This window comes from Cyrtonyx montezumae, unplaced genomic scaffold, assembly GCF_038088225.1.
Source record: "Cyrtonyx montezumae isolate F1298 unplaced genomic scaffold, pur_monq_1.0 scaffold_12, whole genome shotgun sequence".
Taxonomy (NCBI): Eukaryota; Metazoa; Chordata; class Aves; order Galliformes; family Odontophoridae; genus Cyrtonyx; species Cyrtonyx montezumae.
The window spans coordinates 20,941,940-20,960,622 of record NW_027071848.1 but is presented as its reverse complement, the minus strand read 5'-3'; the positions used below and the strand labels follow the sequence as shown (position 1 = coordinate 20,960,622).

Here is an 18,683-nt window from a genome sequence, read left to right as displayed (position 1 = left end):
AGTGGAGGTTACTGTAGAGGATCATGTTTCTCCTGTTGACCTGAGGGCCTAAAAGCAAGTTCTACCCTGACAGGCGAAAGACAGGCCTGCATGTTGGAGGAAGTATTCCAGTCCCTTCTGCTCTCTGTCCAGAGCAGTCATTCAAATCTGCAGTGAGACTCATCTCGCCCAGCATTCATTGTGTGCAGTGCCTGATTTTGTTGATTTTTTTCTCAGGTGACAGTGAGTTAGAATGCACATATTTTTCTTGATTACTTATTTAGGGATTTCAGGGTGACTAGGTCAGATATGAGTGTCAACAATTTGGACGTGTTAATGTGGTCAAGTGAATTCTACCCCAAGGCTGCCCCCAAACTAGTAAATCCAACATGACTGATACTGTTCTTGGCCTTGAGCCCAGCTGGGATGGAGATGCTTGCTTCCATGCAGTCGTTGAGTCAGCCTCCAAAATCAGGTGTCTCTGTGCAGACTTCATATTTGGAGTGACTGCTGGACCCTGCTTACTCCTGGATCACACACGAGAAACATTAGAGAGATTGGTATTGGCACAGACCAAAGCCATTTCAGTTACTATGGTGACAGTTTACACTATACATAATCAATTTCTCATGCTTAGAAATGTTCCCCAGCACTGTTTAACCTACTAGTGTAGACATAGCTAAAGTAGGAACCTGTGCAGGGAGCACAGAACACGTGAACTAGGCTGAAATGTTTCCAATCCCATTATTTCCTGTTCCTCTAGACCACAGAAACAACAAGGTAGGTCTGTGTTCACATGGGGTATGCCTTCTGTCTCTTCTATAACGCACATTTCATAACTTATGCTAAACTTGGAAATAGAATAAAGGAAGCATGGAAGATTTACCATAGACAAAGCTTTCCATGTTGCCTCAGAAGAAGAAATTGTGTTAAGGAGGTCTCTGAAGGATGTGTATCTTGTCCTCACCATTGTGCATCGTACAGTCACTAAAGGAGATACAAGCAACCATGCCAGAACTTCCATCGTGGTATGGGCTTTGTGTGAATGCTGGGGATATAGGTCAAAGCTGTATTGCTTCCCTCCATTCTCAAGTCACAAGCATCAAGAAATGAGATCAGTCATCAGGCCATCAAATCTGTCAGTTTTAAAACATCTCAGCATTGGAAGTTTCCAGTCTGATGGGCAAGTTGCCTGGTACAGGAGGCATACAGTTTAAACAACTGCTGTCCTAAGAGATGGTTAAAATTAAATCGTGGATTAACATCTCTGTGTTTACGGCCCTGGAGCAGAGTGGCTGCCTAGGTATTTCATAATGGAGTATCTAAGCCTAGCAGCACATGGCTTAGTTTGCTGAATAATATGCAGCATTATGTAATGTCGTAATATTAAACTAGCTTGTTCTGATAATGATGTTATTTGAAAGCTGTTCAGTATATTTAATGCCACTTACATTTTGAATGTCAGTTAGATCTGGGGAGAAAAAGATTTTAGAAGAAACTAGGGGGAGAACGATGGGAAATTGTGCAATATACTTATCTGAGACTGCATCACATGGTCTGCAAAGCACTGCTTTTGCTTTTATACACATACCCTTGGCGACTCTCCCACTAGCAACAATAGTGCTCAGACTCATACTGATGTCACTGTTGAGTTATTTAATTTGACTGAAAGAGATTAATGTGTTTATTTAAAACCTTGGTCAAAATGGAAAAGAAAATCTTGGGACAATACTCTTACGTGAACGTGTATGTTTTCATATCTGATGATTGCAGTGTTGCATTAACTTATCAGAGGCAGTTGTTGACACACACTAACGCCCCGGAGACCCCCTCAGATAAGAACTGGGAGCCATTTTCTCCATCAGCCTGGAGCAGAGGCTTCCACACCACTGCTGGTGCTGTGGGCTTTCGTCCCAGGCTGTCTGTGCTTTCTGCTGCTTCCAGGGCTGATCCACAGCCATCCCAGCATTGTTTTACTTTCTCGCGTGAGGATGTGGTTTGGTGCAGCCAAGTAATGACAGCAGTGTGGTGGCATGTGGAAGCCAGCAGGTTGTGATGAGGGCAGCAGAGGACAGACACTGCAACTATACAGCTTACATAGGAAGTGCTGGGCTCTGAGGGTCGAGCCTCCTCTCTTTGAGGCATTAGACTGCCTAAATTTCAGCCACAGGTTGCTCCAAAGGTAATGCCTCTTATTTATTTCCACAGAAAACTATAACAGATTCAAGGAGCACAAGACTGATAGAGCAAATTCTCAATGACAAAACACTGTTTCTCAGCATAGTCACCATCATTAGTTATGTATTTTCACTGTGCTTGTGAAAATGTGCTTCAGCAGAGGTGACCCACTGTCACCACTGCCTGAAACATACCACCCACTGCCTCACTGTGCTCACATAATGTTTGGGCTCCGTAAACCTTCAGCAAGTGTTGAATGTCAGTGGATGCCATTTTTCCCACATTGAGGAATTCAGTGACACACCTTTGCTTCATACACACTCCCATATCAGACACCATTTTATCAGACTGCCCCTCTGGTGCCATCTGTCACACATCAAAAAAATGTATTGTGATTTTGGTGGGAAGATTTGACCTCTATTGCCATACTACAATCAGCTGCCTCTGATATCTTGGGCCAACATCATAAAATAGGAAGCATTACTTTCAGAGCAGCCTTACTACTAGTAATGGTATTTTCCTGTAGTAAGCCACTCTGAACTTATTTCTTTTTCACTTGTACCCTCTAAATGTTTGGAACAGACTTCAGTTTTGATTAAGAGGCATAAACAACTCTCCAGCTAAATGCCCCAGGTCATTGTATGTTTACAGAGGGGGGAAAGAAATCCAGAAGCTGAAGTTTCTCTTTGCTGGGATGAGTTGGGCAGTTCTGTGAAATCAGTTATTGATTGTTCAGTGGTGCAAGTGTGGTGATTGTTTCTGTGTTCTGTCAAGAGCCTCTCTTGACAGTTGGGGAGAGCTAGACCTCATGTCCCCTGATGCATGGAGCATGAATCTCCAAATGGAATAGCAGCTGCTACTGGGGCTTGTGATGCACCAGAGAGTCACCTTCATGGTAGGCAGTCATTAGTTCCCAGCAAATACGAAAGGTTGCCTGAGCAGTTCTGGTGCCCCAGGCCATGTGTGCATATCTTGCAGTGTAGAATCTCAAAACATCCCGTGTTGGAAAGGATCCACAAAGATCTTAGAGCCCAACTCCTGGCTCCACAAAGGACTACCTAAAAATTAAACCATATGTCCGAGAGCGTTGTCCAAGTGCTTCTTGAGCTCTGGAGCATGCTATGGAGTTGCGCGGTGCTGAGGCTGTCAGCCTCTGCCAGAGAACAAGGCTTTGGGATTGGCATCCTGTCTCAACATGTTCTGCCTGTGTCTGCGCTTCATGTCCCCGTGTGCCCTTTGAACTTTTATAATAGCTGTGAATTTAAGAAAGCTGCAGAGTAGCACTGTCTGTGAAGTGCTGCTACTCCCAACACCAGCAATATCTGTTCACTCAGTGGCTGCAGGAGGGGTGGGAAGGACTCAGGTGCTCCCACCAGGGCAGTCATGGAGCTGCTTCTGTGGAGGCATCCATTTTAGCTCCCCTTGTCTCCTGCTTTAAATGTTTTGTTCAGCCCTTTGGACTTGGTATGTATAGGGGTTCCATGAAGTATATTTAAAGCAGTAAATAGCTTGACATACAAGGACGTTTTCCCTGAGAGTTCTAGTCAGTGGAAATATGTTGTTTTCATCTAAAATTAGACTGGCTCCAGCTACATTAAGAAAAAAAAAAAGAAAGAAAGAAAGAAAAAAGTAAAATAAAAACAAAGAAAAACCCTGAAGAACTAAACGCTTTCTGTTGGACTCTGTCAGATGTAGCAACTCCTAGCAGAAATAACCCAGGATCCATCCAGCTCAAACTGTGTCCAAAAGCCTGTGATTTTCGTCCAAAAAGGTTCGAGTTGTTGGAGACAGCCAAATGAACTGGCAAGGCAAACAAGATTTTCTCTTGCATCTGAGACAATGTAAATAAGCCTAGAGAATAGTGATAGATCTTTCAAAGGCACTACTTGGGAATTGTTGAATTGAAAAAGAATTTTGCAGTTAATATTGTACAATTCTTGACAAGTAAAATGAGATTGGAGGGGCAGAGGGGAAGTTGAATTCAGAAAAGTAGTCTACTCATTACTCCCATACAATTTGGTATTACACATTTAATTTTTAGAAGATGCTTGAGTTGAAGCTAGAGCTACCAACATAAAAAAGGTACATTTTCTTTTGTGTTAAATGTAATACCAACACTGCAGTAATTTGCCTAGTGCACTTAAGTCCAAGTGCAAAGTGAAAGTGACTGGATACTTAATACTTGCTGAGGCTCAACTCTAAAATGAGTGTGGTGGGTAGCAAGGAGAGGAGACTTGGACCCCAAATTAACAGCGGAAGAAACAAACAGAAAAGCATTGAAAATTGAATACCCATTTTGAATCATTTATCTTTTAGCATATTTTATTGAAGCAACAATGAAAGGAGTGTGTGAAGTTTAACTGTGTATTGTGTTGTTTTTCCAGGCTTTGGCAGCTTCTTGGTGTTTGGAAAGTTCTGAGACCCAGCCTGTTGGACTACTTGTAACCAGCACGTAAGACTATAGAAACTTATCTGTGGAAGAACCTCTTTCTGAAAGAAACATCCATCTCAGTATTGTGAAAACTCTGTCCAAGCCTTAAAAGGCAGGAGAGTGATCTCTGCTTCTGCTGACACTGGTGTGTAATCTCTGCTTCTTATGCACTCCAGCACTCCTATCAGTTCCTTGTTCTCCTTCACCAGCCCTGCAGTGAAAAGGCTGCTGGGCTGGAAACAAGGAGATGAAGAGGAAAAGTGGGCAGAAAAGGCTGTCGATTCCTTGGTGAAGAAACTAAAGAAGAAGAAAGGTGCCATGGAAGAACTGGAAAGGGCTCTAAGCTGCCCGGGTCAGCCCAGTAAATGTGTTACGATCCCACGTTCCTTGGATGGGCGGCTGCAGGTGTCTCACCGCAAGGGGCTCCCCCATGTCATATACTGCAGAGTGTGGCGCTGGCCTGATTTACAATCTCACCATGAATTGAAACCACTGGAATGCTGTGAGTTTCCATTTGGCTCAAAACAGAAAGAAGTGTGCATTAACCCCTACCACTACCGGCGGGTGGAAACCCCAGGTAATTATATCATCTCCAAATGATTCGCGTCTCTCTATTAGCTCTTGTGCTGGCAGGTCTGTACCTGATACAGTCTAGTGAGTTCTTTGAGATCTGAAAAGGTAGGCTTTGTTTGATGGTGAAGGACCCTGGCTCTTTCCCTGTGTAGCAGCATCACAGATACCAACTGTGAGGAGGAGGATCCTGGCTGGGGTCCTCACTCCATTGCACCCCCAAATATCTTGTCCAGGGTCCTGAAAGCAAAGCTTCTCTTCGTGAACATGGCTGCTGGCCACCCTCTAATCCTACTCCTGTATGCTGCTGTCATGAGTTTGTCCGTGAGCCTGAAGACTAGTGCACCAGTGTAGGCTTACCACTTTGGCTGGATTTATGCCTCATTGTCCGAAAAACAAAAATAACTCACTGATCCCCCCCAAAAAAAACCAACCAAACAAACAAAAAAACCCACGTATCTCTAGCTCTCTTAAAGATTAGAGTTGCAGTAAGATGGCTTCTGTTGCTATGGATGTGGAAACAGGTTAGTTGATTCTTATTAAAATGCCTGATGCTCTGCCTTCAGTGGGATTTAATTACCTCATTGGGTAGTTTATGTGAAATAAATCCCCCATCTTCTCTTAAAGCTTTGAAATTTTCAGTTGATGATCCTCTTCAGACTAGACTTGGTCAGCATAGAAAATTTATGACCTCACTGAAGGGTCATTCAGTTGGGCTTTGTATCAGTTGAAACAGCTGTTAGAGAATTATAGTGTTCAGTGTTGACTTCCATAGGGCTGGCAGATATCTCAAGCGATCATCTTGTTCCCCTCTCCCCCTACTCTCAAGACAGAACAAATTGCCAGGTACATTCCTGACAGATGTTTTCCTAATTAGCACTAAAAATCCCATGTGATAGAGGCTCTACAACCTCCGCAGGCAAGTGAATCTATTGCTTTGCTATCCTTACAGTTCAAAGTGATTTCTAATGTCTAACCTCACTCTCTTTTGCTGCCAAAAATCATGGTAATTTAATTTACTAATGGATATGGTTGGTAAGTGTATACTTATTATTCTGAGATTACTCTTTGTCTGGCATGAACTTTACTCTGAGGTGACATTAGCATCAGATAAGTGAACTGTGGGATGTTTCTTTTCACACAGATGAAATAAGGGAAAGACATTTGTTAACATTTGTTAAATGGAGCTGTTCCCCTTCCTGATAGTCCTTCCACAGCAGCAAAGCTGTCATTTTGAAGTTGTATCTGAGCTGCTGTAAACATTGTCAGAACTAAAAATTTTGCAGCTGCAGGGAGTGGTGCATGTTGTCAACAGTTTTCAGTGGAAAGAGCTGATCTTCTGCCTTTCTAAAATAAACTCTCCGAGAATCTAAGAAAAGATGCTCATAAAATATCCCATTTTGTGTATCTTTCTCTGGAAAGGCTGTAGTCTCTGGTGCTTTCTCATTTCTTCTGTTGTACCTCTAGTGTAGTTAATGGAGCCTCCTCAGTGCAGTTTCTGACAGCTCTGCACAAGGCTGTTTTAAACTCTGGTCTTCTCATCTGTTCTACAAACGCTAGTACTGCATTAACTAGCAGCTGCTAAATGGCTTCCAGTGCTTCCTCCAGTCATGAAGCTCAGACTTCAGCTGTGAATACATCCCCATCATTTATCCTGACTGGCTAAATGCAGGCTGGCCATGTCTGTACTCATAAATGAAACATGGCTAGGCTACAGCCTGAGAATTGCTGAAATGCTTGTGTGCTCCATGGCACGGCTGTGATTTGTGCATACTATCACATATTAGAGATTCTCAGGGTACAGGGCTCAGTCCACATAAGGCACTTTTGAGTAACTTGGACATGACCAGCTTGTTTTGGAGGGGAAAGAGCGCAGCTACAAAGGTGCATTCTGTGCTTTTCCAGTTGCTACAGGACCTGGGAGCTGTTCTTGTATTCTACCCCATCACGCTTTGCACAGGGATAGCTGAGACTCTGAGGCTCCTGGGAGAGTTACCTCCCTGCTAAAGATGAGGGGCAGCAAGGAACACAACCCACTCAAATGTGCTGGGGCAGCAGCAGGAGAAATAACTCGCAGCACTGCAAGTGGCAGTAATGCAGCTCTGAGCTGCAGTCAGAAAGCAGCACTACAAAGAGACAGGGATGAAGAAAGAGAAGAAATGAGTTTGATGGGGAAATGTTGGAAGTTGGGAGCAATTTATCCAGGTGCCAGTCTGTTCAAATAAATGTCCTCTTTTAGCTAAGGGAAGTCTTCTAGGCTTCTATCTAGGCTGTCAGAAATCTTAGGGTTTTGTAGGATTCTCTGAACCTCATCCCCATGAGTTATAGAATACACCCGTTAAGTGATTCAGCAGTGTGTTTCTTTACACTCCAGAAGCCAGTATTACTTTCGTACAAGTGTCCATCCTTTTGGGGCTCACTTTCATTATTCTAATGTGTCTCAATGAATCAACCACTCTGTGGCCAGATCCATTAATTTTTCAGCATGAGTGAGTTGTGTCAGAGGTGGGAGGGACTTGCCCTTTCTCTTATGTCCTGGCAGATCCCTAGGCCTCTGTCATCAGAGAGCAGCCTGTGTCTTCATGCTGCCCAGACACATCATAGTTTGTGCTGTCCAGCACTGCCTGGATTGTGTGTAGCATTCCTTGCTACTGCAAGTGTCCCCAGTGGATCTCCTCTTTGCAGGTCTGCCGAGCAACAGGTTCTGTTCAGAAAAATAAACAAAAAAAAACACCCTACATAACAAACCACAGATATTCTATTTGTGCAACTTCACAGTGCAGTGAGGTGTTAGGCCACCTAGCGTTAAGGGAAATAGGGTGGATAGGCTCTGTTTTCCCCTTGAAGAGCTTGTCAAAAGTCTAAATGGTTGATTCTCAGGACAGTCTGCAGTTTGGGAAAAATATAAAGCTGCCTAAGCATTTATCTCATTATTTTATAGGAGTTCATTCGTGTGTGAATGTTATAATATGCAGTGTTGTAGATGGCAGAAACCTAATTGAACTTTTAACTTAGACTGATCGCTTTTGGTAGGACTGCGATCTGGTGTCTTCTCAACTGGAAGACCACCTGATGATCTTACTATTGGCCACGTGTTTGACATTTGGAATGGGCATGGGCATAGGAAACAGGTAGATCTCACCAGAGAGTAGGCTTCCAAAGTCGGGAGGCTGTGAAGATGAGCTGATGTGTCACGAATAGCAGTGCAGATGTTGCACCTGAAATTAAAGGATGAAGCAGATAATTTACTTGCTAGCGTCTGAAATCATAAACTCAGTGACCATGGGGCCAACCAGGTTTCTGGCAAGAATTAACAGCTGGAGAGAGCAGGAGAGAACAGAGCAGGAGAAACAGCGGCAGGACTTGGGACATGACTGTATTTGTCTTCAGTTGAACATTGTCAGCTATTAGGGTTGCACACAAAGGGTCCATCCCTGGCTTTTGATAATAGAAGGTAAAAGAAAAAAGATCCCACAGAGTGGTGACGATGCAGGTCAATTGTGAAGACCTGAGAGACTCTGTCACTCAGTTTCATGCCTCTGGTCACAGTTCTTTCAAGATTGTTGAGAGAAGCATCTGCTACCAAAAGAAGAACAGAGCCCTTAGGGGATTTTTTTAGCCACAAACAAAAAAAAATGTCTGAATTCGTCACCACTGTAGAGGCCTTAGCCCTCTAGGCAGCCAGTGGAAAGATTGACTGAGGTGGCATAAACTGTGCAGCAAAACAGAAATTAAAGGAGTAACCTGGTCAGAGCTGGAAATGAATTCAAGGCCTTGCAAGGCTAGAAAATTCCTCTTGCTGACTCACTCAGGGCCAGTTAAAGGCTTTCCCTGGCAAGTACTGTTGACACATCTCAGTTCTCAGCTTTCATTTAGAAAAGGAGTCACGCTGAGTTCTCACAGGGCCAGAGGATATTGCTTTCCTAGCAGTGGGGCCTGCAGCAAGCTGCTTGCCCCCTATCCCTGCACAGCATTGCTCAGCACCACTGCTGGGTGCAAAGGGATCTCCACAGTTTTCCATGGCTACTGGTCAGAGCTGGGCAGGGAGCAGTAAATCTGGCAAGCGTCACGCCAATCCCATGGAGCAGCAAGGGAAAAACTGCAGAAGCAGCAGCTCAAAGCCTGGAGCTGCTCTCACAGCCTGGAGCTGCTCTCAGGAGCATGCACTGGGAGGGATTTAGCTGGACAAAACCACATCTGCAGTGGTGGTAGTGTCTTGATCCCATACAGTGCAAAAGAATCAAGTGCTGAAGAAGTCCTTCTCTCCACTGGCTATGCAGGGATCTGTGGCAGCCTGGGTAACAGGCTGAGATGTCAATGCCTGTATTGTCTCTACGAGTCCTCCATGAGGAGTCTCGTAGAACCAAAGCACAAAAGAAGAGGTAAAGAAGCAGAAATAGCTTTCTGCATCAAAAGGCATTACAGGGTGACAACAAAAACATCATCATGCAGATAAGGGGTGAAGGGAAGAAAGTAAGATGTGGAGTATCAGCCCTGTGCTGTCCAGTAGCTACTTGGATATGTTTTGATCCAGAGAATGGGCTGCACATAATCTCATAACAGGAATCCCAGTTCTTACATTTCCAGGCAGGTAAGAAGTTAACTTCTACAGTGAACCATGTTAGGGGGCATCACTCTAAGATTTGTATGTGTTTAGTGGTCAGTTTTGCTGTTCATTGGTGACTGGCAGATTCTCACATGCTGTGTGCCAGTGGCAGGGCAGGAGCACGGTGCCACAAGGAGCTGGACAATGTGCCAGTGGTACTAGATGGCCCTTTCTGTTTCCACAGCCCCAGCTGGGTCAGTAGTGTGGTACGCTGATCTCCAAGGAACATGTTCCTTCTCATGCACACATTTTGCATTATTTCTGTAGTATTTGCTTTGTAGCAATTATTCCACTCTTTCATTAGACTGTATAAATGAGAGCTCACTGTAATTAAAAGGTGCTAGCTAACCTACCTAAAAAGAATTAGCCTTACCTTGACAGGGCTTTTGGACCTAAACAATCTGTTAAAACACGTTCAAACAACATATTTGTGTCAGCATTTATAACTAAGAGTGCACATTGCTATCCATAAGCTAGTAAGGAGACACTGAAGGATTAGGTGCTGCTAGGTTTTAGGCCAGAGGAACTCTAGACACCAGGTCAATCAGTACAAGCCCACTGGATTGTTCCAGTTGTTGGAACAATTCATCCTTGCCACAATAAAGCAGATTGCCTCCTTATCTTCTTCTGAGGCTTTTAGATCTTGGGGATTGATTCCTCATGGCTGTGTTTAAGGGCTTAGCAAAGACAATTAGGTGCTAAGTGAGCTAGTGACTATGGAACTCTTGGGGTACATGAACTGCACCTTGCAGGTGCTGTTTCCCCTTCAACAGCTACAGAGGGACCCAGTCAGGCCCTAAAGTTGAACTCCCATATGCAGGAATATTTAGCAAGCCTCTTTGTGTTCCAGTGTCAGGGCAACATCATTATAGGTAACCCAGATAGTACTTACTGTCTGCTGCAGTTCTTTGACTCCACTTTTGCTCTTGCTTCTGATAAGTCAGAATTCAAAATCTGAAAACACTTGGGGTGAATGTCGGGTTTATCCATGCAGTAATACTGTTGCAGCACTGACAGTATAAAAGGTAAGTGAAGAGGCTGCATGAGGAGAGATTATTTCTTCTATGAGATCAGTTTTTGCATGGATGAATTTGAATTTCAGTTTTCTTGCATTTTTCATGTCTTGATTATCAACCATTTACATTTGTCTCTTCGCAGTAGGTCTTTTCTAACTGTATTGCAAGAACTAGATTAATATTGCTGCAATATTTCAATTGCCATTTATATGTCCTTTTAAAGATCCCACTGTCTGGCTGGCAGCACTTTCACGTACCTGCAAACCTTTTAAATATAGTCTTTAGCTTCTGATCTGTTTGCCAATCTGGTGGTAAAATAATATACTGTATTGCTGAGCACTGTTAGTTGTTATTAAACTTGGTTTTGATTTTGGAAAAATCTGATGATATTTAGCAAACCCCTGATGTAGTCACTATTTCAGGAAGGAAGACAGATAATGTTGAGGAGGAGAAATATGACACTTGCATTTCTGTAAGAAGGCTTTGTGCACATGCTGTATATGTGAATTTTATGGTACCTTGTTTAAGTTAGGAAGGAGACCTTACTTTGCACATACAAACGTGGAAACTGGTTGCAAATCTTGGAAAATGGTCAAATGTCAGGTTTTGATTCATGTTTTTGGGCAGATTTGTTGCTGTTCAATGACTTGTATATACAGAGCAATATAGATATGGATAGCAAGGAGTATGGCTCTTTTTTACTGACAATGAGATACACTTTCAAGAGTGCAATGCTGAACAGGTTTTCTCTGTTCTTGTTTTTGTTTTCAGTCCTACCTCCTGTACTTGTTCCAAGACACAGTGAGTTTAACCCTCACCTCAGCCTTCTCGCCAAGTTCCGGAATACTTCTCTGCACAGCGAGCCACTGATGCCACACAATGCCACCTATCCTGATTCTTTCCAGCATCCTCCGTGCACTCCTTTTCCAGCATCACCCAGCCACATGTTCTCCCAGTCGCCTAACAGCATCAGCTACCCCAACTCACCAGGAAGCTCTTCTGGACCAGGAAGTCCGTATCAGCTTACGGGTAAGAATGAACTTTCAGAAATTCTGACTGAGGCAGTTGAAGTTCTTGCTAGGGCCTGGGATCGAGAGTCAGTTCTTGGTGTTCCCTCCAGGCTTGTAGCTGGAGCTACAAATTGCAATGTTGGACAGGATGGATTTGGAATGAGATTTCTTGGGACTATGTCTTAGTGTTGTCCCCCAGTCCTTCTCCTGGCTTCTCAAGCAGCTAAGAGCTGTAATCATTCCACTCCTAGAATGCATGAATGAGCTTTTGTGATTACTATAAAGGAAAAGTTCAGGAGAGGATTAGGTGTGCCAAGGCTCCTTCTGCCCAGAGCTGCTCACGTAAGTTAGTCACCTTTAAGAAAGATGGTGAGGATGGAACCTTTATAAACTCCACAGGAGAGACTAAATAAAGTGAGGAAATTGGTACACAGAAATAGTTTTTAATACGTGATGAACCCATTGACTGTAAACTTCAGGAATTTGAGATGTTTAATAATTTGGTCCAAAACTTGGTAAAGCCAACAGGCAAATTCCCATGACTTTGGAACATGTTTTATCAGATCTGCAGTTCTAAACTCAGCAGGGTTAAGTCATTCAGATCATTTGTGTTTTGAACTTCTTACCTGGTACTCCTCTAATTACTGAAAATTTAACTGAATGTACCAAGAAGGTATCATACAACACAACTGAGAGCTAGCTTTAATATCAAAGCATGGTTCAGTTTCACTTCTGCACTTTGTTGTCACTCTGAAATAGTTTCAGTGAACTCAGCTTTTTCAAAAGGATGAATTCAGGTCAGAATCTTGTAGATTAGTGTTTTAATATATCAACTACAAAGCTTTTGAATTCATACATTTAATGATATGCCTATTGTGATTTTAAGTGCAAGTAAGATGTTTAGTTTTATTTGTAGTATTTGAACTTCCTTTTAAGCCGGACACTTTCAACACATTTTCCCTTCCTCGTACATCCAGTTAATTGTTGTTCATTTCTTCTCTAGATCTGTAGTTCAGATTAACTCACACTTAGCAACATCCAAACATGTTCACGAGCAGTAGGACTTGTTTGTCTTCCTCCCATTTCTTTCTTTCACCTCTCTGTAACCAATCTGGATTTTGCGGAGCTGGTCCTGACAGGTAAGTCAGGACCATTGCAAAGCATATAATGACTATGACTTGTGTAATTTAACTGAACTTGGGACCTTGCAAAGCTACTTAAAAATGTAAGTGGCTCAGCTGGAACTTCATTATATCACAGCTCAAGGAATGCTGATAAATATAATTTGCCTGTGTAAGAATCAGGGTTGAACAACTATCTAAAGCAAACTAGGATTGTATCAAGAGCCTTGAGTGGGATTGGTGAGACCAAACAGAGATGTCAGCAATGCAAATTTCTGCATCTGATGCAATTGTTTATTTGCTGTCTGCTCTGTAGTCAGGAGAGAAAAATAGGCACTCCTAGAACATTATTCATTTCATAGTAAGGTGCATGTCTAAAGTTTCTGAGCTGCACTGTGTATAGAAGTGAGTATATAGAATGTTTATAGTGACTAGCTGAGGTGCAAACAGCAAAAATACTTGTATAACCACATTATTTCCTTTCTGTAACTTCATATTATCTTTCATTGTTTCTTTATTTTGTTTTATTATTTTAGCGTGCTTCATTTTTGTGGGAGGGTTATGCCCTGTATATTTTAGTGTACGAGATACCTGTATCATGAATACTACCTAATAGAATAATCAGAAACATTACTGTGCAATGTGTATTTGGAATTTTCAATGGTTATTTCTACGGACATGGGACAGAACCACCTTCCAGTTTCTATCTTACTATGCCAAGATGGAAACAAACCAGGAGCTGGGCACACTGTGGCTTGGTACTTCATTCTTCACTGTTTGATGGGATGTCATATAGCTTGGACAGAGGTAAAAAGGACAAATCTGGAGGGCGTTTTGCCAAGTCTCACTTCAGAATAAAATACTTTCCATAGGCTTTCTTTAAAGTCTATGAAGAAAGAGAACTTCCTCCCTGAGGAGAAATTAAAGTTAGTTTCTGTTGTTAAATCATCCTCTATGAGGGTTTTACATTTAGGAGAGAAGCCTGGAACTGAAGGATCCTGCATGGATCCTGCAAGGTCCCCTGCACCAGTCATCGCGGAACCAGGCCGAACCAGCCTGCATACTGTTGACACTGTAGGTAAACAGTGCTGAAGAAGTGGTATGTATGCACTAGGAAAAGCTAGGCAGAATTTACCAAGGTATTGATTTAGATGTCCTTTCTTCTTTCCTTTCCTTCCTTCTCTCTAATAGTGGAAACTCCACCCCCACCTTACCATGCAAGAGAAACTCCAGGAAACCACAACGGGCGGTCAATGGATGCAATAGCTGAAAGCCAGCTAGTACTGTCTTTGCCCAATGGAGGTAAATCTGCCGATGGAGAAACTGAAAGTAAATAACTATTTACTCTATTTTTCAAAGAAAAACTGTTAAGCCAAAAAGTATTATTTGAACAACAATATTTAGTGATCTGTACTAATAGGTCTCAGACAGCTTTGAGAGTTAGGCTGTGTATTAGATCTGTCCATTAGCTGGGAGAGTAAGATGATCTAAGAATTCCGTGACTTATATGTGAAGTTAGAGAGATTAGACCCTACTTGAAACCGTGAACTACTACAGTTAGAAAGTTGTTAATGAAAGCAAGCACTGTTATCTACATTGTAAAGACAAAGATAAAGTCAAGGATGGGGAGTAATACAACACAGAAGAGCACTATCTATATAAAAAATGATTTCTTTATCACCACCAGTTTTAGGTTTCATATACGATCAAGTCTTATGTTCAGAAACTTTCTTATTACCATCTTTGCATTAATGTTACATTACTGGATGGCTAGAATATAAAAGGACATATTCTAGTGAAGTACAGTTTTCTGAAACAGTGAAGAACGTGTCTGTATCACAACTGGAGGAGAAGGAAGTTGAGGTTGGTAATGTTAATAACAAGTATGTACACAGAATGGCTAGATAATTGTTAGGTTTAAGACACCGATATTTTTAAATAAGTTGTTGAGACTTTAATCTCTTTAGCATTATTTACCATCCCTGATCACAGCCTTAGTGAGTCTTGTTTGGAAGTCTTGGCTGTGGACAGAGGTGCTCTGGGGCAGGAGGTCTCATATGCCTGTGGTAGGCAAGCAGGATTAAGTTTCCCAGTAATTCTTGTAGGACAAGCGAGTCTTTTGCTGTCTGTGTGTTAAAAAACCTGGGCAGGGGTAGATCCGAAAGAAATGACCTTGGTGACATTTCTTCACCCACATGGAAGCACAAAGCCTCAAAGCTTGCAAAGAAAGAAAGGTGGAGGGGGATAAATGATTGATTACTTCTGAACTCCAGCATTTGATTACTAGACTTAAGGCTTGGCTCAGTTTTGACTTACTTTGAGGCCATCTGTCATCCCTAGCTCCTGCTCGTGTGCAGAGCGCATGTATCCCCTACTACTTTCAGTGTAGAGATTGGGCCTCAGTTTAACAAGGAATGTTAGCATGTCCTTAATTTAATACATTAGGGTTACCACTTTCTTAAGAACAAGTGGGACTCATAGTGAGGCTCATAGTTAACTAAACTGGTATACCAGCCCTTGCACACTTGGAGTTTTGGTCATAAAATTAAGAAGCAGAAGCTGCTGTTGAGATGGTCTGATATAAATGACTGTTAAGATGAAGAGCTGGGTGCATGAAGGGGCCAGAAGAGAAGAAAATAAACAGAAAACAATTGTTAAAAAGAATATTACTAAGACCCCAGCAGCTAATTAATTTTTTTTTCCTACAGATTTTCGGCCTGTTTGCTATGAGGAACCACAACACTGGTGCTCAGTTGCCTATTATGAACTCAACAACAGGGTAGGAGAGACATTCCAGGCTTCCTCTCGAAGTATCCTTATAGATGGATTCACAGATCCCTCAAATAACAAAAACAGGTTCTGCCTGGGACTGCTCTCAAATGTAAACCGCAATTCTACTATAGAAAATACCAGAAGACACATAGGAAAAGGTAAGAGCAAATCCCTTCTCCTAGGGAATATTCAGAGCTCAAGAGAACCATATACTGCATTAACAATTCTAGCTGATCTGTCAGATGTGCTTGTCTTAAAACCAAAGCTGAGATTACTTCTGAAATAGAAGAAAGGCAGTTGTTTCTTTTCTGACTGAATAACAGTCAGCAGAGTATCTACTTACGAAAGTTATTTACTTGGCCAGTGAAGAGAAAAATGTTGTTTATAGTTGTAAGTTCTAATTTAGCAGTATGTATTTTCATTTTATTTATTAGAGCTTCTGGCAACTGGGAATATTGCCATTGAAATGCCACTAAAAGGATAATTGCTGGTGCCTCAGGGCTGGTGCTTCTACCACCAAATAACAAAGGGAGATGGATGAAACACTTAGCAGTTGAGTTATTTAGTTGAAGAACTCTACAAGAGTTGCCTTTATAGATTTTTTTTGCTGTAGCAACATAAGGAAAGCAGTCCAATCTGATTCCCTGCCTTGTCAAATTCTCACTAGTAAAGCAAAGTCTTGGATTCTGCCTCCAGCAGTTCTCCTTGTATGCTTCACTTCTGGTGTATGCACATCTTGTGCAAACAAGATCATCTGCTTTTGGTGACCAGTGGAATGAGGCCACACCTGGATACACTTGGCCACATGCTCACCATCCCAGCTTGCTCGGGTCGGGTAGGGCTTGGTATTCTCCCAGAATTTGTTGGTGTTTTTGGCAGCGAGTCATAAGCCCTGCACTGACCACTTCTCTGTGCAGGTGAAGCTTTGCCTCTTCTAGTATATCCAGTCTAGACTCATTATCTTGCCAACCCATCCTCTCACCAGTAGCTGCCTGGGAATGGTTTCCCTGCTGGGCTAATTAACTCTTAATTGTCTCACTCCTATTATCTTGTCAACCTTACCTCATTTCCCAGGCCTAGAGCAATATTTTAATTGACTCTTGATAGTCTAGTGTTGAATGACCGAGTATGAGGAAGGTCTGAGACAGATGTGACACAGTTTTTACAAACAGCAGTGAACTGGAAGGCTGAGAGATGTTGTACTCAGCTCCTTCACTTTTCTCCAGAAGGAAAAAAAGTACCCGTGCTACGAATGTACTGTGTGAAGGTGGTGTGATGCTACAAGTGTCTGTCACAGTTAATTGTTGTGAGCAGTGAAAATGAGTTGTACATCTACATTTAACTTACTCAGAAAATGGGACCAAGATTCTCTGTCAGCATCAGCTGTCAAAGGGGTGTAGATCAAAGCTGAGCCCGGCCCTAAAAGAAGAACAATAAAAAATCCCAGCCAAAGCCGTCATTTGAGGATCTTACATCCTGTGAATTTCAGCCCCAAAATACGAAGAGGCAGAACAGAAAGAGTGTGAGGTAAATGCTAATAGTCTTCATCCTTTCAAATCTGAAGATGCGTCTTCATTGACTAAAAGCTCTTTTAAGTCTTACACTAGGAATCTGCCCCAGGGAAGGGAGCAGGTTGCCTAGAGAGGAGCTTAGTATATCTGAGATCCTTCATTTTAATGCTCTTCTCTGTTTATGCAAATCCTAAAAAAACACGTTGAAGTGGAATAGAAGTGGCACCGGTACAGGCCTGCAGAAGAGCACAGAGCAGCTCCATGCAGTTCAAAGGCACACTGGACAGATGAAAGCTACTGAAATTGATACAATTGTCACATGTTAACAAGGGAGAAAAAGGAGTGAGTAAACAAGATTAGCTCAGTAGGATAAGGATATGCGATTGAATTGTCATCTAGTGTATCAGCGTGAAACGGTTTCCTGGAAATACCACATCAAAGCTAAAAACAATCCAGAACACAATGCAACATCTACTAGCAATTGGACCTGTTTCAGCAGCCAGACTTCAAGGACAAAAAGGACACTACCAGTCAGAGTGCCAGAAAGATGTGGATGCTTGGAGACTGCTGAATCTCCATCTGTTTCTGCAGAGAGCAGTGAAATCCTGCTGAAACGTATGGACCTTTGCTTTGGCCTTTTACAAATATGCATTTTGCTGGTTGGCTTCTTTAGGGTGCTTATCTCTGGTGAGTGAACAGCAGAAGAATGGAAATATTCAGTAACATTTTGTCACTGTTATATTTGTTGCTTTTTAAGAGTCCACAAGGAAAAAGAAAATTAGAGCCACTTTGAAAAATGACTTTTGTGTTTGTTATTATAGTACCCAGTTTTGGTAATGCCTTTGAAAGTTGGAAGTTGGGTACTCAGTATGAAAACTCAGCCTTTAAAGCTTTGCACTTGAGCACCCAGAAATGCAGTCACCCTCAATCAGTCATCACACCTGAAGATTCAAAAGGAGGCAAATGAATACATGTCCTTATTCTTCCCTTCCTTCCCTGTGTTAGCAGTCTGTTTCAGGACTGGACTCCAGCATCAGCCAAGACCTCTGTGATTTTACTGTCTTAACCCTTCCTTTTCATCCCCCTTCCACAGAATGGAAAGGAGACATGGGTCAAGTCCTAGCAGTCACAAAGCACATCTCCACGTGCGTCTGAAGCTGCTGACTGGTCGGTCTAATGGAGCTGTGGTCTCACCTCTGTTCTCAGTGAAGTACCAGCTTGTGCTGTGAGCCACACCGCCTGTCACTCACATTTAATTTGAGATCTCGTGGGTATATAGAAGTAGAAGTCAAGTGATGGCTTGAAGACAGACTAAGGTTCTTGTCTGAGTCACACTGGAAGTCTATGGGAGAGCGTATTTTTCCCAGATCCTTTTCCCACTCAACCTGCTTTTCCCCAATCCTTTCCCACTCCTGTTCAGAGGCTGTTTTTGTTTTAAGGATGTGCTGCTGTCCCTTGCTGTCATGACCACAGAATCAGGAACAGAGAC

The 18,683-nt window shown here is 42.5% G+C and overlaps 1 protein-coding gene across 3 annotated transcripts in view; it reads left to right on the top strand.

Moving 5' to 3' along the window:
• SMAD9 (SMAD family member 9) overlaps window positions 1-18,683 on the top strand; it is a 36,200-nt gene that overhangs the window by 9,692 nt on the left and 7,825 nt on the right. For 2 of the 3 annotated variants that reach the window (XM_065730242.1, XM_065730241.1), the window contains 4 exons: window positions 4,542-5,165; window positions 11,552-11,809; window positions 14,103-14,240; window positions 15,620-15,841. In XM_065730242.1, coding sequence (XP_065586314.1) covers window positions 4,754-5,165; window positions 11,552-11,809; window positions 14,103-14,240; window positions 15,620-15,841 — 1,030 coding nt within the window. In that variant the 5' untranslated portion in view covers window positions 4,542-4,753. The remainder of the gene's footprint in view (window positions 1-4,541; window positions 5,166-11,551; window positions 11,810-14,102; window positions 14,241-15,619; window positions 15,842-18,683) is intronic. The other variant, XM_065730243.1, reaches the window with a different exon arrangement.